Source organism: Macadamia integrifolia, chromosome 2, assembly GCF_013358625.1.
Source record: "Macadamia integrifolia cultivar HAES 741 chromosome 2, SCU_Mint_v3, whole genome shotgun sequence".
Classification (NCBI taxonomy): domain Eukaryota; kingdom Viridiplantae; phylum Streptophyta; class Magnoliopsida; order Proteales; family Proteaceae; genus Macadamia; species Macadamia integrifolia.
This window is the reverse complement of record NC_056558.1, coordinates 26,998,480-27,015,216: the sequence shown is the minus strand read 5'-3', so window position 1 is coordinate 27,015,216 and position 16,737 is coordinate 26,998,480. Positions and strand designations below refer to the sequence as shown.

At 42.5% G+C, this 16,737-nt stretch overlaps 2 protein-coding genes across 2 annotated transcripts in view; both read right to left on the bottom strand.

Moving 5' to 3' along the window:
• Positions 1-4,202: 4,202 nt before the first annotated feature.
• LOC122087599 (ankyrin repeat domain-containing protein 13C-like) lies at positions 4,203-7,094 on the bottom strand. Its single transcript, XM_042656796.1, has 2 exons — positions 5,380-7,094; positions 4,203-4,735 (listed from the first exon to the last, which is right to left on the bottom strand). Exons 1-2 carry the CDS (start codon positions 6,730-6,732, stop codon positions 4,382-4,384), a joined length of 1,707 nt encoding a protein of 568 aa, XP_042512730.1. The 5' UTR covers positions 6,733-7,094; the 3' UTR covers positions 4,203-4,381.
• Positions 7,095-9,155: 2,061 nt separating this feature from the next.
• The window catches only part of LOC122066828 (signal recognition particle 54 kDa protein 2), a 42,544-nt gene continuing 34,962 nt past the window's right edge, over positions 9,156-16,737 (bottom strand). The window contains exons 8-9 of the mRNA XM_042630662.1: positions 9,958-10,072; positions 9,156-9,819 (exon numbers count right to left, since the gene is read on the bottom strand). Coding sequence (XP_042486596.1) covers positions 9,494-9,819; positions 9,958-10,072 — 441 coding nt within the window. The 3' untranslated portion in view covers positions 9,156-9,493. The remainder of the gene's footprint in view (positions 9,820-9,957; positions 10,073-16,737) is intronic.

Sequence of the window (16,737 nt, the reverse complement as noted above, 5' to 3'; positions counted from 1 at the left end):
GGCAATATTTTTCACAGGATGGAGCTTCTTAAGAACTCACTTGTTGCTCATTCTTTCGTTCCACCTCAGTTGTGCAATGATCAGTGGTTTCTTCAAGAAAAAACAATGGTTGGCTCTGCTTCATCGCTTAGCCCATCAGGAGGAGTTGCTTTGGCGACAAAAATCGTGGATTGATTGGGTCAATATGGGGGATCGCAACACATGGTTCTTCCATTTGTCTACCCTCAAGCATCGGGCCAGAAACTCCAGAAACTCCATTAACTCCATCAATGTTAATGGAATTACCATCCAAGGGGATCAACACATTGGTACTGCTATTGCTAATTTTTTCAGAGCTCTTTATACAACCCAGCAGCCAATCTTGGAAGATCAGTATTTTGCACCCATTCGTGGCAGGGTCAAGCCTGAAGAAAATTTCTCCCTTACCAAACCGGTTTCAAGTGGATTGATTGGGTCAACTGTTTTTGCCATGCCTGCTCACAAGTCCCTCGGCCCGGATGGCTTCCCAGGTCTCTTCTTCCATAAAGCCCGGTTTATCATTGGTTCAGAGGTCATCAACTGTGTACAGAAATTCTTTACTGATGTTGTCTTCAGCTGGCAGATGAATCTCACATACATCTCCCTCATCTTAAAGGTAGATCATCCGAGCAGTATTTCTGAGTTTCGCCCAATTGGATTATGCAATTTCATTTATAAAATTATCTCAAGAATCATGGTTAACAAACTTCGACCCATTCTTCAAAATATTATCTCCTTCAATCAGAACGGATTTATTAAAGGGCGACACATTCAGGACAATGTTCTTATATGCAACGAGCTGATGAATAAAATCAAGCTCACTAAACGGGGCAGGAGTCTCTTTGAAAATTGACATGAATAAAGCTTATGATCAGCCTAAATGGCAATTTCTGAAGACCACTCTCCTAAACTATGGTTTTGATCAGGCTTGGGTCCAGAAGATCATGTTCTGTGCTGAAACTACTCAGATGGTCGTTCTCCTCAATGGTACGCCGCTGTCGTTCTTCAAACCTTTTTGAGGCCTAAGGCAGGAGACCCTCTGTGGTCTTATTTGTTTGTCTTATGTGCGAAAGTTCTCTCAACTAAATTGGCTATTGCAATGGATGAAAGGAAAATTGGTGAAATCCAACTTCGAAGAGGCGCCATGAAAATCAACCACATAGCTTTTGCAGATGATTTGATCTTCTTCGGGACTGCATCTATGAATGAGGCTAGAGCTCTGCAATCTATTCTGGATGAGTACTGTAAGTTCTCGGGCCAAGTCATCAACCTACAAAAGTCAAGAGCTCAGTTTAGTCCAAATGTTGATTCTCACATCAAGAGAAGTTTTCGTGAATTCTTCCAAATTACTCCCACCACGGCTCTTGACAAATATCTGGGAATTCCTTTGATCAAGGGTAGACTTTCTAAATCCCATTGCTCTGAATTGATTGATCAAGTTACAAAAAAGCTTGTTCATTGGAAATCTCAGTTTCTCAGCCCCACTAGTAAACTTGTTCTTATTCATTCTCCCCTCTCAGCCATGCCTCTCTATGTCATGTCTTTTCAAAATTCTGGCCTACATTCAGTTATTTCTGGACTCTACGAGTCAAAAGTTCTTTTGGTCTAATGGATGTCTTTCTTCTGTCCCCACCATTGCTTGGAATACCATTTGCCAACCAAAGAGGTTTGGGGGCCTCAATGTGAAGCGTTCGGCGGAAATGAACTTGGCCCTCCTTGCCAAAAAGGTTGGGAACTTCTTCAGCGCCACACATCTCTCTAGTGCCGTCTCATGAAGGAAAAATACTTTCCCTATTCTACATTTCTTCAGGCTGCATGTCCCCCAACATCCTCATGGGGATGGAAATCCATTTGTGCTGCCAGGGAACTTCTTAGAAAAGGGTTGTTCTTTCAGATCGGTGATGGATCTTTTATCAATCCATGGTTCGACTTCTAGATCCCAAACCACTCGCCAGGCTCAGCTCCTTTTCCAATTCATTTTACGTTCATGGCAAAGGGATCTCATCCTCTACTGGTGGCCTCTAGATATTGTATTCAGCATTCTCTCAATCCCTCTTCCCATTTTCCCAACCCAGGGTAGATACATTTGGATTGCCACTGCTAATAGTCATTTCACTGTTACATCAGCTTACAGTCTGGCCATTTTGGATTTTCAGCGAAAGAACAATCGCACCTGGATGAAGGTTTGGTATCTTCCCACCGCTCCAAAAATTCAGCATCTCTTTTGGAAGATCTTGCATCAGAAACTGCCTCTTCCTGATACTCTCAATGCCAGAGGGTTCCACTTGGATCCTTATTGCAAGCTCTGCTCGCAGCACCATCAAAATATCAATCATCTTTTTTTGGGTTGTTCATCGGTTTTTCAGGTTTGGTACATTGCTGGTTTCTTACTGATCCTCAACAATCGATCACTTTGCGATTTCATCACCGAGCTTCTTTGCAACATGGAGTTAAAGAATAGGGAGCATACTCTCAAGTTTTCTTTCTTCTGCAGCCTTATTTGGAATATTTGGGTCGTGCATTGGAACTGGGTCTTTCGTCAACAACAGTTTTGCCTTCAAAGATTGTCCGTGCAGCCACTTCTGCGGCCTTGGAGCTACCCCTCTGCTCAAGGACTCTTGGCCTGAGACAAACAAGATGGGTCTCTTGGAGCCCACCTTCCCCTAGTATCAAATTTAATTTTGATGGGTCGAGCCAGGGCAATCGAGGACGCGCTGGCATTGGTGGGTTGTGCAGGGATTCTCTTCCAAATTTTGTGTGCAGCTTCAAAGCAGGAGTTGGATCTAATTTGGCTATTGTCGCCGAGGCTCTCGCAGCTCACCAAGCCTTGCTTATCGCACTCAATTACAACTTCAGACAAGTCATTTTAGAAGGAGATAACTTGCTGATCATTGATCTTATGAGAGGCAAAACAACATCTTGTCCGTGGCGTATCTCATCCATCATCTCGGATTGTCTTCATCTTTACTCTCTTCTTGGTTCTGTTTCTTTTTCACATTGTCTTAGAGAGGCCAACGCTGTGGCAAATTCCTTTGCCAAGGAGGCTGCTCAATCTCAATGTTCTCTGGTCTATTTTAATTCCCGTCCATTTGAATTGGGTTTAGCTTTGTATGGTGACTCCGTAGGGACTCTTTTCCTTGGGTTGAAATCGTCTGCAATTCCGATCTCGTACAATTCTGTGAAATACCCCCTTTAGGGGGTGACACGTGTATTGATACCAATACAATGGTCCAGATCTGGTACAACTAATAAAACCTTAAGTCATTTAAATCAGATCTGGACCATTGCATTGGTATCAATACACGTATCACCCCCTAAAGGGGGTATTTCACGGAATTGTACGAGATCGGAATTGCAGACGATTTTCATCCCTTTTCCCTCGTTAATAAATTGCTTTTACACCAAAAAAAACCATATATTGGAAGTTGATGCGTTATTTTCAATGGAAGTCTAAAGGGCTGAGAGTAGGGGTGTCAATCGGTCGGTCTGGCTCGGTTTCGATCCGGGTTGAGTCGATTTCGGTGTGGGAAAGCTGAAACCGAAACTGAACCAATAAGGAAATTCTGGTTTCGATTTCTTAAATCGATTTGTAACCGGGTTGATTTTGTTTTTGGTCCAGTTTGGATTTGAATTTCCATACAAATGTATACAAAACTATGTAAATTTTGATTTTTTTTTAATGAATTTTGAAGTGTTTCGGTTTCTTACCGGTTTGGTTTCAATTTCGGTCTAAGTTTTGAGCCAGTTTCGGTTTGATTTTGGATTCATCCTGTTTCTGGTGCGGTTTGGTTTGGTTTTGGGGTTGCACTACTCCAAACCGAATCGAACCAATAAGGCTTCGATTCGATTCGATCCATATTGTCATCAGTTTGATCCGACCGATTTTACCGCTTCAGTTTAGGAATTGACACCCCTAGCTGAGAGGAGTGAGGACAGCTCAAAGTATCTATTTTAATAATTAATTGACCAATTTTTCTCTTTACAATATTTTTCTTTGGATGGCCATGCTTTTTTTTTTTGTACATACAATCTATCACATAGAAGATTGAATGGACTAAAATGGTACTAGAAGGTTAAGTTTTCCCCTATTTTTTGGGATAAGATATTAGGCTAGGTTTTTCTTTTCTTTTTTTTACTTTTTTAATGAAATTTACATCAGCTCGTATTACCATTTACCAGATAAGTTAAAAATAAAGTTCATCGCTGAGGTATTTTCTTTCCTTATATGAATAAACTTTATAGACCTTGATAGTTCTATCTTGTGAAAAGTTGCAAAATGCAAAATAGGCCACACTCCCTTCATTGATTGTGGCATGAGATGAAGTAAGTCCTCCTTGGAGAATCAAACTTCCTGTATATTCGATTATCTCTCCTTGCCCTTCCTAGTTGACCTTGATTTCTTCATCTTCCGGGACTTATTATCATCCACACTTGTCCATTTGTAATCGCTAGGTAAAGCAAATGGATCCGATTGTTGTGGGTCCAAATCCCACCTCTGCTGATGCCGAGTGCTATTACGCCCAAGCCATGAAGATGAGGAGGGAGAGGAAGAAGAAAAGATGTTGTAGCTCTTTGTTTGATGCCTTCCTTCCCCAACGAGCCAGTGACCAGGGCTTGACAGCGGCGTAAAGAACTCCTCCTCCTCCGTGGGTTGCATCTCCACGAACTTCGCAAACGTTATCACCACCTTCACCGTCGGCACCACCGGTATCGCCACCTGCATTCAATTCCAAAAGGGACATAATCAAGTTGTAATCTTTCAATTTGAAAATTATATATGAAAACCTGGAACCAACCGCCACTGATACTCTTGGGGGCCCCAGTCAATACCACCTAATCCACACCCCTCCCAAGGAGTTCTCTGTTCAAAATAATTCAGAATGCCACGTTGAAGACTAGAAGTCGAACTTGAGAAGTGAGCCCACTTCGATTGAATAGTCACAGACAACAGGCACACGTTACACCAGGCCAGAGCTGTGTTCAGCTTTGCCAGATCCCTATGATTCTTCTTCTGCTCCCTCTCCTCAATAAACGTGTCGATTCAGCCAAAAAGAGGAGGCAAAACAGAGCCAGCAGAGTCCACGCCTCCACGCTCACTCTGCCCCCTTCTGAGAGCTTGGCCGGATTTTACCAAAAAAAGAAAAAGAAAAGAAAAGAGAGCTTGGCCGGCGCTTCCTGGGGAAGACGACGACACTGTGAGCAGAAGTGGTGGGGTCTCACGCTGGCAGAGTGATCAAGAGGACTGAATTGACTGATGGCTTACGCAAAGCATCGAGAACCAGAAGCGTAAGGGAGGGAAAGGCAGAAAAAGAAAGAATGACAAGGTGTAAGGTGGGTGGGCCCACAATTTTTTTTTCTTACCTTGACCGGAAAAGTTCCCGGCGGGAACTTTGTGGTTAGTAGTTCTCGAAGACGCCGGACGGCCTTGACTTTGTTAGCGAGGATATCAAGTAGGGGAAGAATCTCTTCTGTCTTGAGTGGAAACTGCTCTGTTAGCCACACAGATGGCCGGAGGCTCTTCACATACTCTTTCTCCTTGTTCGGTGGTGTCTGCGGCAGCGGCAACATTGATGGTACCCTCCGGCGATCAGGGATATTGACGCTCTTCCTACGGAACGATACAAATTCCCTTTCTTCTCTAACAAAACTACTGTGTCTACGACGATCTGGGGGTGGGAAGCTCAAGGTGGGGTTTTCTGCAACCAAGAAACCTTCCTCTGCGTCTTCGTCGAGCTCCAGCGGCAATACCTGCTCGCCTCCTGGGCCGTCACTGGCATTGTCTCCCACTACTTTCCTTGTGCGGAAACTGAACACGACGTTTTGCATCTCGTAGACCTTCGCTTTCCATTCTCCCACACTCTCTGTTCTCTCCTGCTTCCTCCAGTTGGTTCTTCCGACTAGCTCGGCCTTGGTGACGTCCACGCCTGGGCGGTATACGCTGGTTTGGGAGCAGAATCCGGCGACATCGGATTCTGACATGGGAACACCGGCGTTTTCGAAGGCATCGAATATCTTGCGATCGTCACGGTTAAGTACCAACAAGGTCCCTGATGGGAGGCCGCGGTCCCCATCTCCGTCTCCTAGAAAGAGGAAGCTCTGATCGGCGCGCTGGATCTTGAGGCCGTCGAACCCTGATAGGGATGTATCGGCACGGAGGTTGGCATCGCGTTTCCAGATCCGGTAGGTGTCGGAAGGAGCGATCTTGCCGACGAAGGGGACAATGGAGCTCTCGAAGTGGAAGGAGATCTCCATGTAGAAGTCCCGCATCCTGCGGAGGACGCCGATAAGCCGGGGGAGGCGACGGCGCCACTTGAACCAAGCAGAACGATGATGGTGGCGGAAGAGGGAGAGGGCAATATCGGATGAGCGGCGGCAGAGGGCCTCCTGCAATGGGTTCCAGCCGGAGGCATTCTGTAGGGAGACATCGGCACCGGAGGCAGCGAGGGAGCGGGCGGCAAAGAGGTCGTTGAGGCGAACAGCAAGGTGGAGTGGGGTCTCTCTGTGGGGGACATCACGGCGGTCGAGAAAGGAGGAAATGTGATCGGCGATGCGCTCATGGGAGAGGGAGTCGGACTCAGTGAGGATCTTGGAAGGTTCTACGAGCGTTGGGAGGGAAGAGAGGAGACGGGAGAGAGTGGTGTGGTCTCCCAGTGCCACTGCGTAGTGGACTGGACTGTGCTTGTAGTCTTCCAAACGAATGCCTGTCGTCGCCATTGGAGAATGGAAACAGAGCCACGGAAACTGAGAGAAAGGCACCTTCTTCACTTGGTGGAAATTCGAATGGCGATTGGGATTGGGATTTGGGGATGTTTGACTGCTATCGCAATGTTGGGAAGGGACAGAATGAAGACTACCTCCCTACCTCCCTACCTCCCTACAGATTGCCTCCAAAGACTTTGGCCGCTTGGGAGGGAGATTTGGGGGTTTTGTCTTCGTCAACAGTTGTACACTTCTCAACTAATAGGGTGTCAACCTGTCGGGTAATATTGTTCTTGGACGATATCGATACAATACCGATCCCAGGTCGGTTGTATCAATCCCAATATCCTTATTTTTCATTAAATAAATAGCTTTTTCTATTATTTTACGCCTAATACCGATATGGCGGATAGCTATATGAACAGTCGATTCAATACCAATATTCCTGTCCAAGGTTCTAAGTATTGGTATCTATCGAGGCCGATATTTAAATATCGGTATCAGAACATCGTAATAAAAAACATGTAACTTATTTTTTTTTTATGGAAAGTAAGAGTGACACTGATTAATCCGGGTCGATACAGAGTGAAACGGATCACTCGAGAACTTCGTTGCCTAATTCCAATAGAAAAAAATTAATAAATAAATTTCAAATTACAAAAATACCCAAAATAACTATATACACCCCCCACGCAAAAAAAAAAGAAAAGAAACCTAGGATTGAGATTCTCTGCCATGCGATGCTACATACCTTGTAAAGCCCATCCAATGACCATGAATGCCTTGGGCTATATGTCTAGCATTCCTAGTTTTTGAATATACTCTACACGCTCTGTAATGCTACAGAAGAGCTTGATTCCTCCAACTAACCCTTATAGTTCTCAGCGTAATTTTGCCAGATATGTTAAGCCAGTCCAAATTAAAATTAACATGTTAATGAATTGACTAGTCTAAATTTGCTAAAGATTATGGTAAATACCAATAATATCTTATAATTATTATTATTTTTTTTTGCTTAACGACTAATCTCTGTTCATACGCTATTAGAGAAAAGGTTCTGTGACTTCGTTGCATTGCAATACATGATACTATGTTTTTACACCTCATTGTGTGCTTCTCTATACCATTTGCTCAAAGAGCCTTTCCATGGTTGGTGGCCAAAAAAATGAATATATCGACAAAAACTTATTTTTATGGCGGATTATTCCCATTATTTATAATATCTTGGCCCTCAATAGTTATAAACAGATCTATATAACATAGAAAGACGAGGTGTCCCATGTGGAAGATCAATATTGCAACTCCAACCACTATTTATCGAAGGAACAGTTTGGGCCGACCACATCTCAAATATCAAAGATAGATTCAATCCATATCGGTATCAGCCAATTTAATCCCTGATTGCTCTACCCATGGGAAAACTCCAATTAGCCGTGGATACTATATGCCCATAAAATGTCCACCATTTACCCTCTCACGTGACAAAATTAGGTGCCCATGACTCCATCACATGGACTGGAAGGTCCGTCCACATTACTTTTTCATCCCATTTATCTGACATAAATGCTCCTGTGACCCTAATCTGACCATCATACCACCTGCCCATGTTCTTTCTGAATCACTAACCCTGGTATAAGGCAAATCATATAACACCTGCAGGCTGCAGGGCACACACCTGAGATGGAAGCGAGGAAGAGCTCAGAGATGCCCACTTGGGATAAGCCTCGTTTCCGCCAGCTAGTATTTCTCAGCTCTATCCACGAAGAGATAGCAAGTGCGAACTTCTTTTTCACCATCAATGGTTATAACAAGATTTTCCCTATATAGAGTCCTTGGAGTATATTTCACTTCAGTACACTCACATCTGACCATGTGCCTCGGGAACTTCAGGAACATGTTTCATCTAAGCAAAATTGGATTTTGCAATAGATTTTCAGCATCGAAACCTTCATGGACCCGCCAGAGAAAAAAAATAAAAAATCAAGAGAATTGTAAAATATAGAGTAAATTCAATCTATATCATCATTGCCAAAAAAATTCCGATAGCACCAGAGAGGGAACATACCAACAAGAGGGTTTTCCACCAGACAACACTCTTGATCTCCAATCAAGCTACAAGCAGTAGATAAGCAGCTGGAGGGGAATGGGAAGGGGAGAACTTTCTACAGAAAGTACACTTTATCACTATCGCTGAATGGATGGGTTGGCTGGGCTTCCTTTGCAATAAATATCCAGCTGCCAAAGACGATTTCATTCAGTAGGGAGCCCATATGGTGTTTTGTGAGTCTATGCGCGCCACGGGTCATTGTGTGGGAAGAAATCCCTACTCTGGCCTCATTGATACTCGATACAGACAAAATAAAAGGCTACTACAGTGTTCTCTGATTATCCTCAAATCTTGACAAAAAATTCATCTCAGCTCTAAATAAACAAATAAATAAAAGAACCATGCAGACCATTAAATATCACGGATAAACAACCAAGACAGTATATATCCCTAAATACAGCTGCATTTCGTAAATAATAAGATTACAATAAAGAAGGGAACTATACTATTTTTTGCCTTCTGTGGGGGGGGGGGGCAGAAAGATCACAAAACCAGTAAGACTACAAGGAAAACTACCTAGTCACTTTGACAACAAAACCTCTGCCAATATACTAAATACTTCTGTGCAGGTACAATTGATCTGCATGTAATTATGGATTTGACACTGTACAAAGCACCTAATGCCCTCATCAGTAATTACTCCAATCTGGCCTTCCCATTTAATTAGTACTACTTGTCTCCTCCAAACATGCCCATCATATCTTTCGAAGAACCCATTTGCTTCATCAGGTTTTGAAGGCCACCCATGCCACCAATTTGCTTAAGCATTTGTGGTGGAAGGACTTTGCTCATGTGTTGTGCATTCATATTTCGAGATAATGCACTCATGTCACCCTTCTTTGGAATCTTCAGCCCTTTCATTTTGCTCCAGATCTTGGCGAGACGTTTATATTCTTCCAACATATCCATAACTTCTCTAATAGGACGACCAGCACCCCGTGCTATCCGCATGATCCGAGACTCAGTCATAAGCTTTGGGTTCGAACTGTCCAACTCTGGATAAGAATTTAAAAGTTCGCATAAAATAGGTGCAATCTCTTTTTAAAAGAAGAATAGATTAGGCCACAAATTTCAACAGCAAGAAAATAAATACAGTTAATATGCATAAAAAGCATAGACTAGATTAGAGTTACCGTCATTGGTCATGGAATCCATCATAGTCATGTATCGTTTGATCTTTGCCTGACTCTCTTTTTCGCGACCCTTGGGCATTAGCTCAGCACTAAATCCCGGGAGCATTGAGAAAACCTACATGGTAACAAAAATGGTTCATAATGTGTATATATATATATATATATATATTTTCTCCAGGTGAAAGTAACCAATAGAATGAAACCTAATTTTAAACAGTGATTGGAATTGACAAATAAACATCCTCAAATGGCAGCTCAATCAGACCGTAAATTGGGATCAATGATCAGTAAAATTGATTGGTAATAGCAGGCTTAGTCTGAAAAGAAACTTGAAATTTCAAACATATCAACCATAGCTCAAAGAATTTTGGAATTCTACATATGAAAGGTTGAGATCGAATATAACAAACATTTCAAGTTTCAGCCGGATCCAGCAACTCTAAACCCACAACCAGAGCTAACAGCAGGGTCCAAGGAAGCCCTGAATAATCATTTCATGATATTACCTAAAAAAATAATAAACCCCAACCAAAGGGACCCAACATTGTTAAGGAGGTTGAGGCACACCCAGGTGCAATTTTTTTTTTTTCCCCAAGGAATTATCACTCCCCTCCCCTGAACTATAGCTAGATATCAAGTTCCCCCACATTTTTTCAAATATTTCACTCCCCTCCCCTCAAACGAAAAGATTCTATCTACCGTGCCTGGACGTTTAATATGATTGTTAAGTCTGCCATATTTTTTTCGTAATGACTGAAATACCCCCATACACATAGAAAACCCATTATGCCCCTCTATGAACTAAAATCCCTATTCCTCCTAATCGATCAAAACAACCTTCCCTCCCTGCATCTCCTTTTCATCTCACCCTCAATCAATCATATTTCCCTCTCTCCCTGCATCTCCTTCTTCAATGATTCGTTTGCAACCCAATTTTTTCATTCGATCCAGATTGATATGATTATTGACAGATCTGAGACAATCCCAATTTTTAAAACCTTTCCTTGAACAGGGTGATTGGGTCAACTTCTCCGGCCACGTTTCTTCGGTAGCTTGAAGACCATTTTCAAAGCCAGTCTCTGTCAGAAAGTTTTTTTATTATTAAAATCTGTTGGAGTTTCTTATAAAGAAGTTTCATTGATTCAAGTAACTCATCGATATCCTGTCTTATGTAAGAAATTAAGAATAATTACGCCATCAGTTGCTAATTAATCAACCCTCATGTCATTGCCTTCTCTCGCCCATTGTTTCGTCACAGATGAGGAAATTTTTTAGGAAAAAAAATGGAATTAAGAGACAAAAAGTGGGATACTGCGAATCTAATTTTCTTCTTTCACATCTTATTTTAAAATGTTGAGAGGGTTCTAATCTTTGATTTCCCTTTCTTTTTCTCTCTCAGGGCAGATAGAAAGTTTCCTAAACTGAACTTCAATAAGTTACCCAAGAGTGGTTCCATCAACAATCAATATTCCATACCTAAACTGTGCTTTATTGCTTATAGCCCATATCTCTGTGTGTGTGTGTGGTGTATGTGTGGTAATGGGGGGACTAGCAAAATCTCATGGGAGTTCTGAAAGACAAAGCATCGCTGAGCAAAGCAGCTCTGCTATGCAAGCCCAGCACCGTCGCTCTCCAAGTGGCGGCACTGAGAGCCACAACACACGAGCCCTCCAATCCTCTACACGAGAAACAAGTCGCAGCCCTGCTCTCCTTTGGGCACAGTTCTCGTCTCAGCACCTCTGCTTCCAACGACGCCCTGATGGGCCGCTTACACCAGACCCGCAGTTCCACAGTAGCACTCGTGTCTCATCACGATCCACCATATAATCATTGAAGAAGGAGATGCAGGGAGAGAGGGAAATATGATCAATTGAGGTGAGATGAAAAGGAGATGCAGGGAGGGAAAGTTGTTTTGATCGATTAAGAGGAATGGGAATTTTAGTTCATAGCGGGGTATAATGGGTTTTCTACAGGTATGGGGGTATTTCAGTCATTATGAAAAAAATTTTGCAGACTTAACAGCCATATTAAACGTCCAGGCATGGTAGATAGAATCTTTTCGTTTGAGGGGAAGGGAGTGAAATATTTGAAAAAATGTGGGGAAACTTGATATTTAGCTATAGTTCAGGGGAGGAGAGTGATAATTCCTCTTCTTTTTTTTCAATGCTTGTTAGCCAGAACCGTTGGAGTAGGAGTTGGGAGTTTGAGTTAAAGTTGTAATGGAGGAGTCTTCCTCTTTACATACATGCTTTTAAACGTTATTAAGGGGATGAATAGAATTGACTTTAATTAAAAGTTGCTGCTATGTATACTTTCTGGTCAACAGTTTCTTTTCTTCCTCATTTCCTGCCAGAAGCAGATTTCAGTGATTCAGTCCCTACTTTTTCAAGTGTGATCTCTCCTCATTACCTTTTTATTCTCCCTCTATTTCTCCTCCTTTCCTCTTCTTTTGTCCTTGTTTCTAGATATGGGCGGACACCCTGTTTTCCAGGTCCTTTTCACCCATCAATTTCTTGTCATAACTCTTTCACTATTGCTTGGTTTCCATTCAAACTTGGTACATATGAATCTGATCTCATTATCGTTTGATTTATTCTCATAAACCTGAGATTAATCTTTCATAAGTTGAGGAAACCAACACCTGCACTCTTTATTTTTTTTGTTCGAGCAACTGATCAACTGTGGCATTTCAGCACCATTAAAGTAATATTACCAGGGTGGGCAATGCCATCCCTAGAGTTTCAGCACCATCAAGATGATCCTTGAGCAGTTGCAGCTCCTTCAGTTGGAGTAAGTCACAGCTGGCTCCTGTTCTTATCGCGAGGAAGGCGATCCTCTCATTTACTACAAAAAGCATGTTTTACGTTATTTACACAAAAGCCCCTCTTCTTCAAAGTTCCTTCTGTAGTTCTGTGTTGTCTATGCTTGTTTTAAAATCAAGCTTTATCCTTTCCCCTTAATTTTTAAATACTGGCGTGTCCCAATCCGTATTTATCACTTCCAAAAGGGTCTTAAACTGTTCTGAATATTTACAAAACTGCCACTGTTCATTGTAATTGAATTTTTCATTATTTGGCAGGTCCGTAGAGACCAGGATTAGGGTTTTTGAACCCTAGGCTGCATTAGTTAGTATCAGAAAAATCCTCCTCCTTTTCCATATCCTAGTCTTGATAGGACTCTCACATCACCAATCCTGAGCTGCACAAGTTATATAAGGAACTCTCTGAGAGTCAACAGCAAACTAAATTGAAGCTCAAGTGCAGATTCCATGAGCATTCAACAACTATAGCAACTCTCACTTCCAAGGTGGATTTAATCTTGAAAAGCCTAAATATCAACAAGAAAAACCAAAAAGGATTTGTCTACTTCAGTTCCTTAATTTGATACTCTACGGATTACAAATACACCTCAAAGACCACCACCACCCAGAGGCAGTCATTCCACAGGACATCACACAGCAGTTCATAGACAAGATTACAACATCAAGGTCGAGGTTCCTAAGTTCGACAGTGAGAAGAGACACAAGGATTTTACTGAATGGTTGATTAAGTTTGAGATGATTTTTTCCTACAAATCCTTTTCAATATCTGTTTTATGACCTCCCAATTGGTGATGGGTCCTAGCCACTTGACGAGCCTCGATTGTAGCATGTCGTTTGACTACGAACATGCATACTCAGTGAATTTGGTGAGGATAAGTTCGCACATCTTGTCATCTGGATCATGAAAAGGTGCTCTCTCCTACAAGATGGTCAATTTCCACCAAGACTATAAAAGTGTGCATACCTACACCATGGAGTTCCACAAGTTATCTTCCACCTATAAACTCCAAGAGACAGATCAACAATGGGTATTGAGGTATATTAGTGTTTGATGGAGAACCCTTAGGGAAGGGAGGGGAAATCAGAGTAGAGAGGGGGAAAAGGAGGATCACACTAACACGTTCATTCAATAATCAAATTACTCTCTAAATCTTCAGTCGATTACAACCAATATATAGAAAAATAGGAACATGAAATTAGAAACTTAACTGGAATGGAAACTAGCCTAAATTAGGAAACAACTATAAAAGGAAATCAAAGCAAGGAAATAAATCCTACTCCTACGTTCAAGTTTGGAAACTAAAAGCATGAAATAAAATACTAAGTAAACTACTAATTTTATTTCCAACCCTTGTTGGACCAAAACCCTGGGCTGGACCGGTTCTTCTTGGCTCTTGGCTTCCAAAGCCGGTCATGCTGGTCCAACCAAGAAAGGGCAGCCATATCTACATCAACTCTCCTCCTCTGAAAAGAACTCGACTCCATCGAGTTAGGGAAAGGACCGAGGAGACCGTCTGAAGGAATACGCTGAATGAGGAATGATCCCACCATCTTCTTGAGCTTAATTTCAGGGAGATCTTTGGCAGGATGAAACTTCATAGTCTTGTTGGCATGCTTGAAGGCATAGGTATTAGCATAGCCACAATGCTGTACTTTCTTATCAAACAACCAAGGTCGACCAAGAAGTATATGGCACACCTTCAGAGGGAGGACATCACATTGGACTGTATCCTTAAATCCACCAATAGAATATGTGACCAAGAACTTATCTGTGATTTTGAGATTAGTGTTGTTCACCCAAGCAACCTTGTAAGGATTAGGATGTGGTTCTGTATTCAATCCCAGCTTACGAACAGCGTCTTCAGAGACAACATTAGTGCAACTGCCTCCATCAATGACCAAGGTTAGCAACTGATCATTGCACTTCACACGAGTCTGAAAAATACTACTGCGGCGCCAATCTTCATTTTCAGTGGCCTTTTGAGTGGTCAACACATGACGAATGACATAAAAGGGATGTTGGTCATCGTCACTAAGAGTGTCATTGACTTCACCTGTTGCACGCTCTTCTCTTAAATCAACTGTGTCAGAACCAAGTTGCTCTTCGGGAATATATGGCAGAGGAGATTCCTTATCAATAAAAGCAACCAAACGGCTGGGACATTGGGCACTGATATGTCCAAATCCATTGCATGAGTAGCACCGAACTGTGAATTTTGAAGAATCAGAAGGTTTATCTGAACCACGCCGAGGGGGTGAATATGGGCGAGTAGGCCGTGAAGATGACATTTCAGAAACATGTCGAGGTGGAGAATACGGCCGACTAGGTCGTGAAGAAGCCATAGATGTAGCACTTGCCTGTGGCTTGCTAGAGGACCTCTCTTGGGTAGGAGACTGTTGCCAAACGGAACTAGTACCTCGAGAAAAAGTATCTGCAAAATTTCTCCGATTGTATGGGCGTTTCAGACTTTCCTCAACCTGATATGCTACTTGTACGGCGTCTTCCATTGTAGGTAGTCGACTAGATGCAAGGGCAGCACTAAGTTGAGGGTGCAAACCATTGCGAAATTGGGCCACTAAGACTTCTTCATCCCACTCAAAGTCAGAACGAGTGGCCAAATAATAAAATCTAGCAACATACTCTTCAACGGTCAAATTCTCTTGTTTCAACTGTGCAAACCTGAGATGCATGCGTTGCTTGTAATCAGAAGGCAAGAATCGCCGATTCATGACTTCATACATTTCAGCCCAAGTAGTGACCAACCCAATGCCTCGGGTTCGGTTCTGTTGTTGTTGCTTGATCCACCAGACTCGAGCCGTGCCTTTCAGTTTGGCCTCTGCAAATAGGATCTTTCGAGCCTCAGTCAACCCGTACCATCTGAAGAATGTATCTAAACTGTGAATCCAGTCAAGGTACAATTCTGGATTATTGTCTCCATAAAAATCAAGGACATCTAGTTTTGCTGCTCTTTCTGCTCCATCATCATGTCTACCAGTCCCATATGGTGGTGGAGGTGGTGGTGGTGGTGTATGATGTGGTGGTGGTGGTGTTACTGGAAGATCCTGTGGAGTGGTGTTGGAAGAATCCCCAGACTGAATGGGACTCTTTCCTTTATCTGCTGCCACCAAACGATCAATAGAAACTTGCATCGATTCCACCATTGTCTTTAGGGACGTGACCATGTTAGTGAGAGCATCAAATTTTGTATCAGTTTCTCCTTTATAGGAATTCAGCTGTTGAACAACTTCACTATTGGCTACCATGGTGATGAGTAACAAAATAGCACTCAAAGAATAATGGTAGAATAGTAAATAACTGGAGGCTTAAAGGGCAGGGACAGAATGGTAAATAAATAGAAGTTGAGGAGAGGATGGCACAACTGTAATTATTGAGGTTCAACCCTTTTTTTTTTGTAGAAGTTCAACTTGAAACTTAAAAAGAAGAGGACAGGGGTATACTTGGAAAGGCAAGGAAAGAGGGTGGAGGGTAATAAAAAGGTGGGGTAGGGGTATTTTAGGAATAGAAAAAGAAATAAGTTGAAAAGAAAAAAAAAAGGATTTTACCGACAAAAGCTCTTCTGCTGAGAGACGAACCAACAGTGGTTCGGCGAAGGAGGAGGGAGACGTCGCGACTCCGATGAAGGGATGGGTGACTCGCGACGGCTTCAACTCAGGTATGTCGTTGCCTCTCTCTTCTCATCTCATCTTCTTTTCTTCTTCTTCTTCTTTCTTGATTCTTTTTCCTTTTTTTTTTTCTTTGCCGTCAGAGACAGAGAGGAGGCGGCGGCGGCTACTGTCGGAAGGGAAAAAAATGAGAGAGGAGGCGGCGGCTGCTGTCGGAAGGAAAAAGAAAACGAGAGAGGCGGCGGTGGCTGCTATCGCTCTCTCTGCTGCTTCTCCGACGTCGTCCTTCGCTTCCTTCTGGTTCTGTTTTCTCTCTCTGCTCTTTTTTTTTTTTT

What these genes read in the sequence shown, in the direction of transcription:
- LOC122087599 (XM_042656796.1), bottom strand. Translation starts at nt 6,732, where the DNA reads ATGGCGACGACAGGCATTCGTTTGGAAGACTACAAGCACAGTCCAGTC. An exon ending in CGGGAACTTTTCCGGTCAAG is followed by an intron (nt 4,736 to 5,379) that starts GTAAGAAAAAAA and finishes AATTGAATGCAG; the next exon opens with GTGGCGATACCGGTGGTGCC.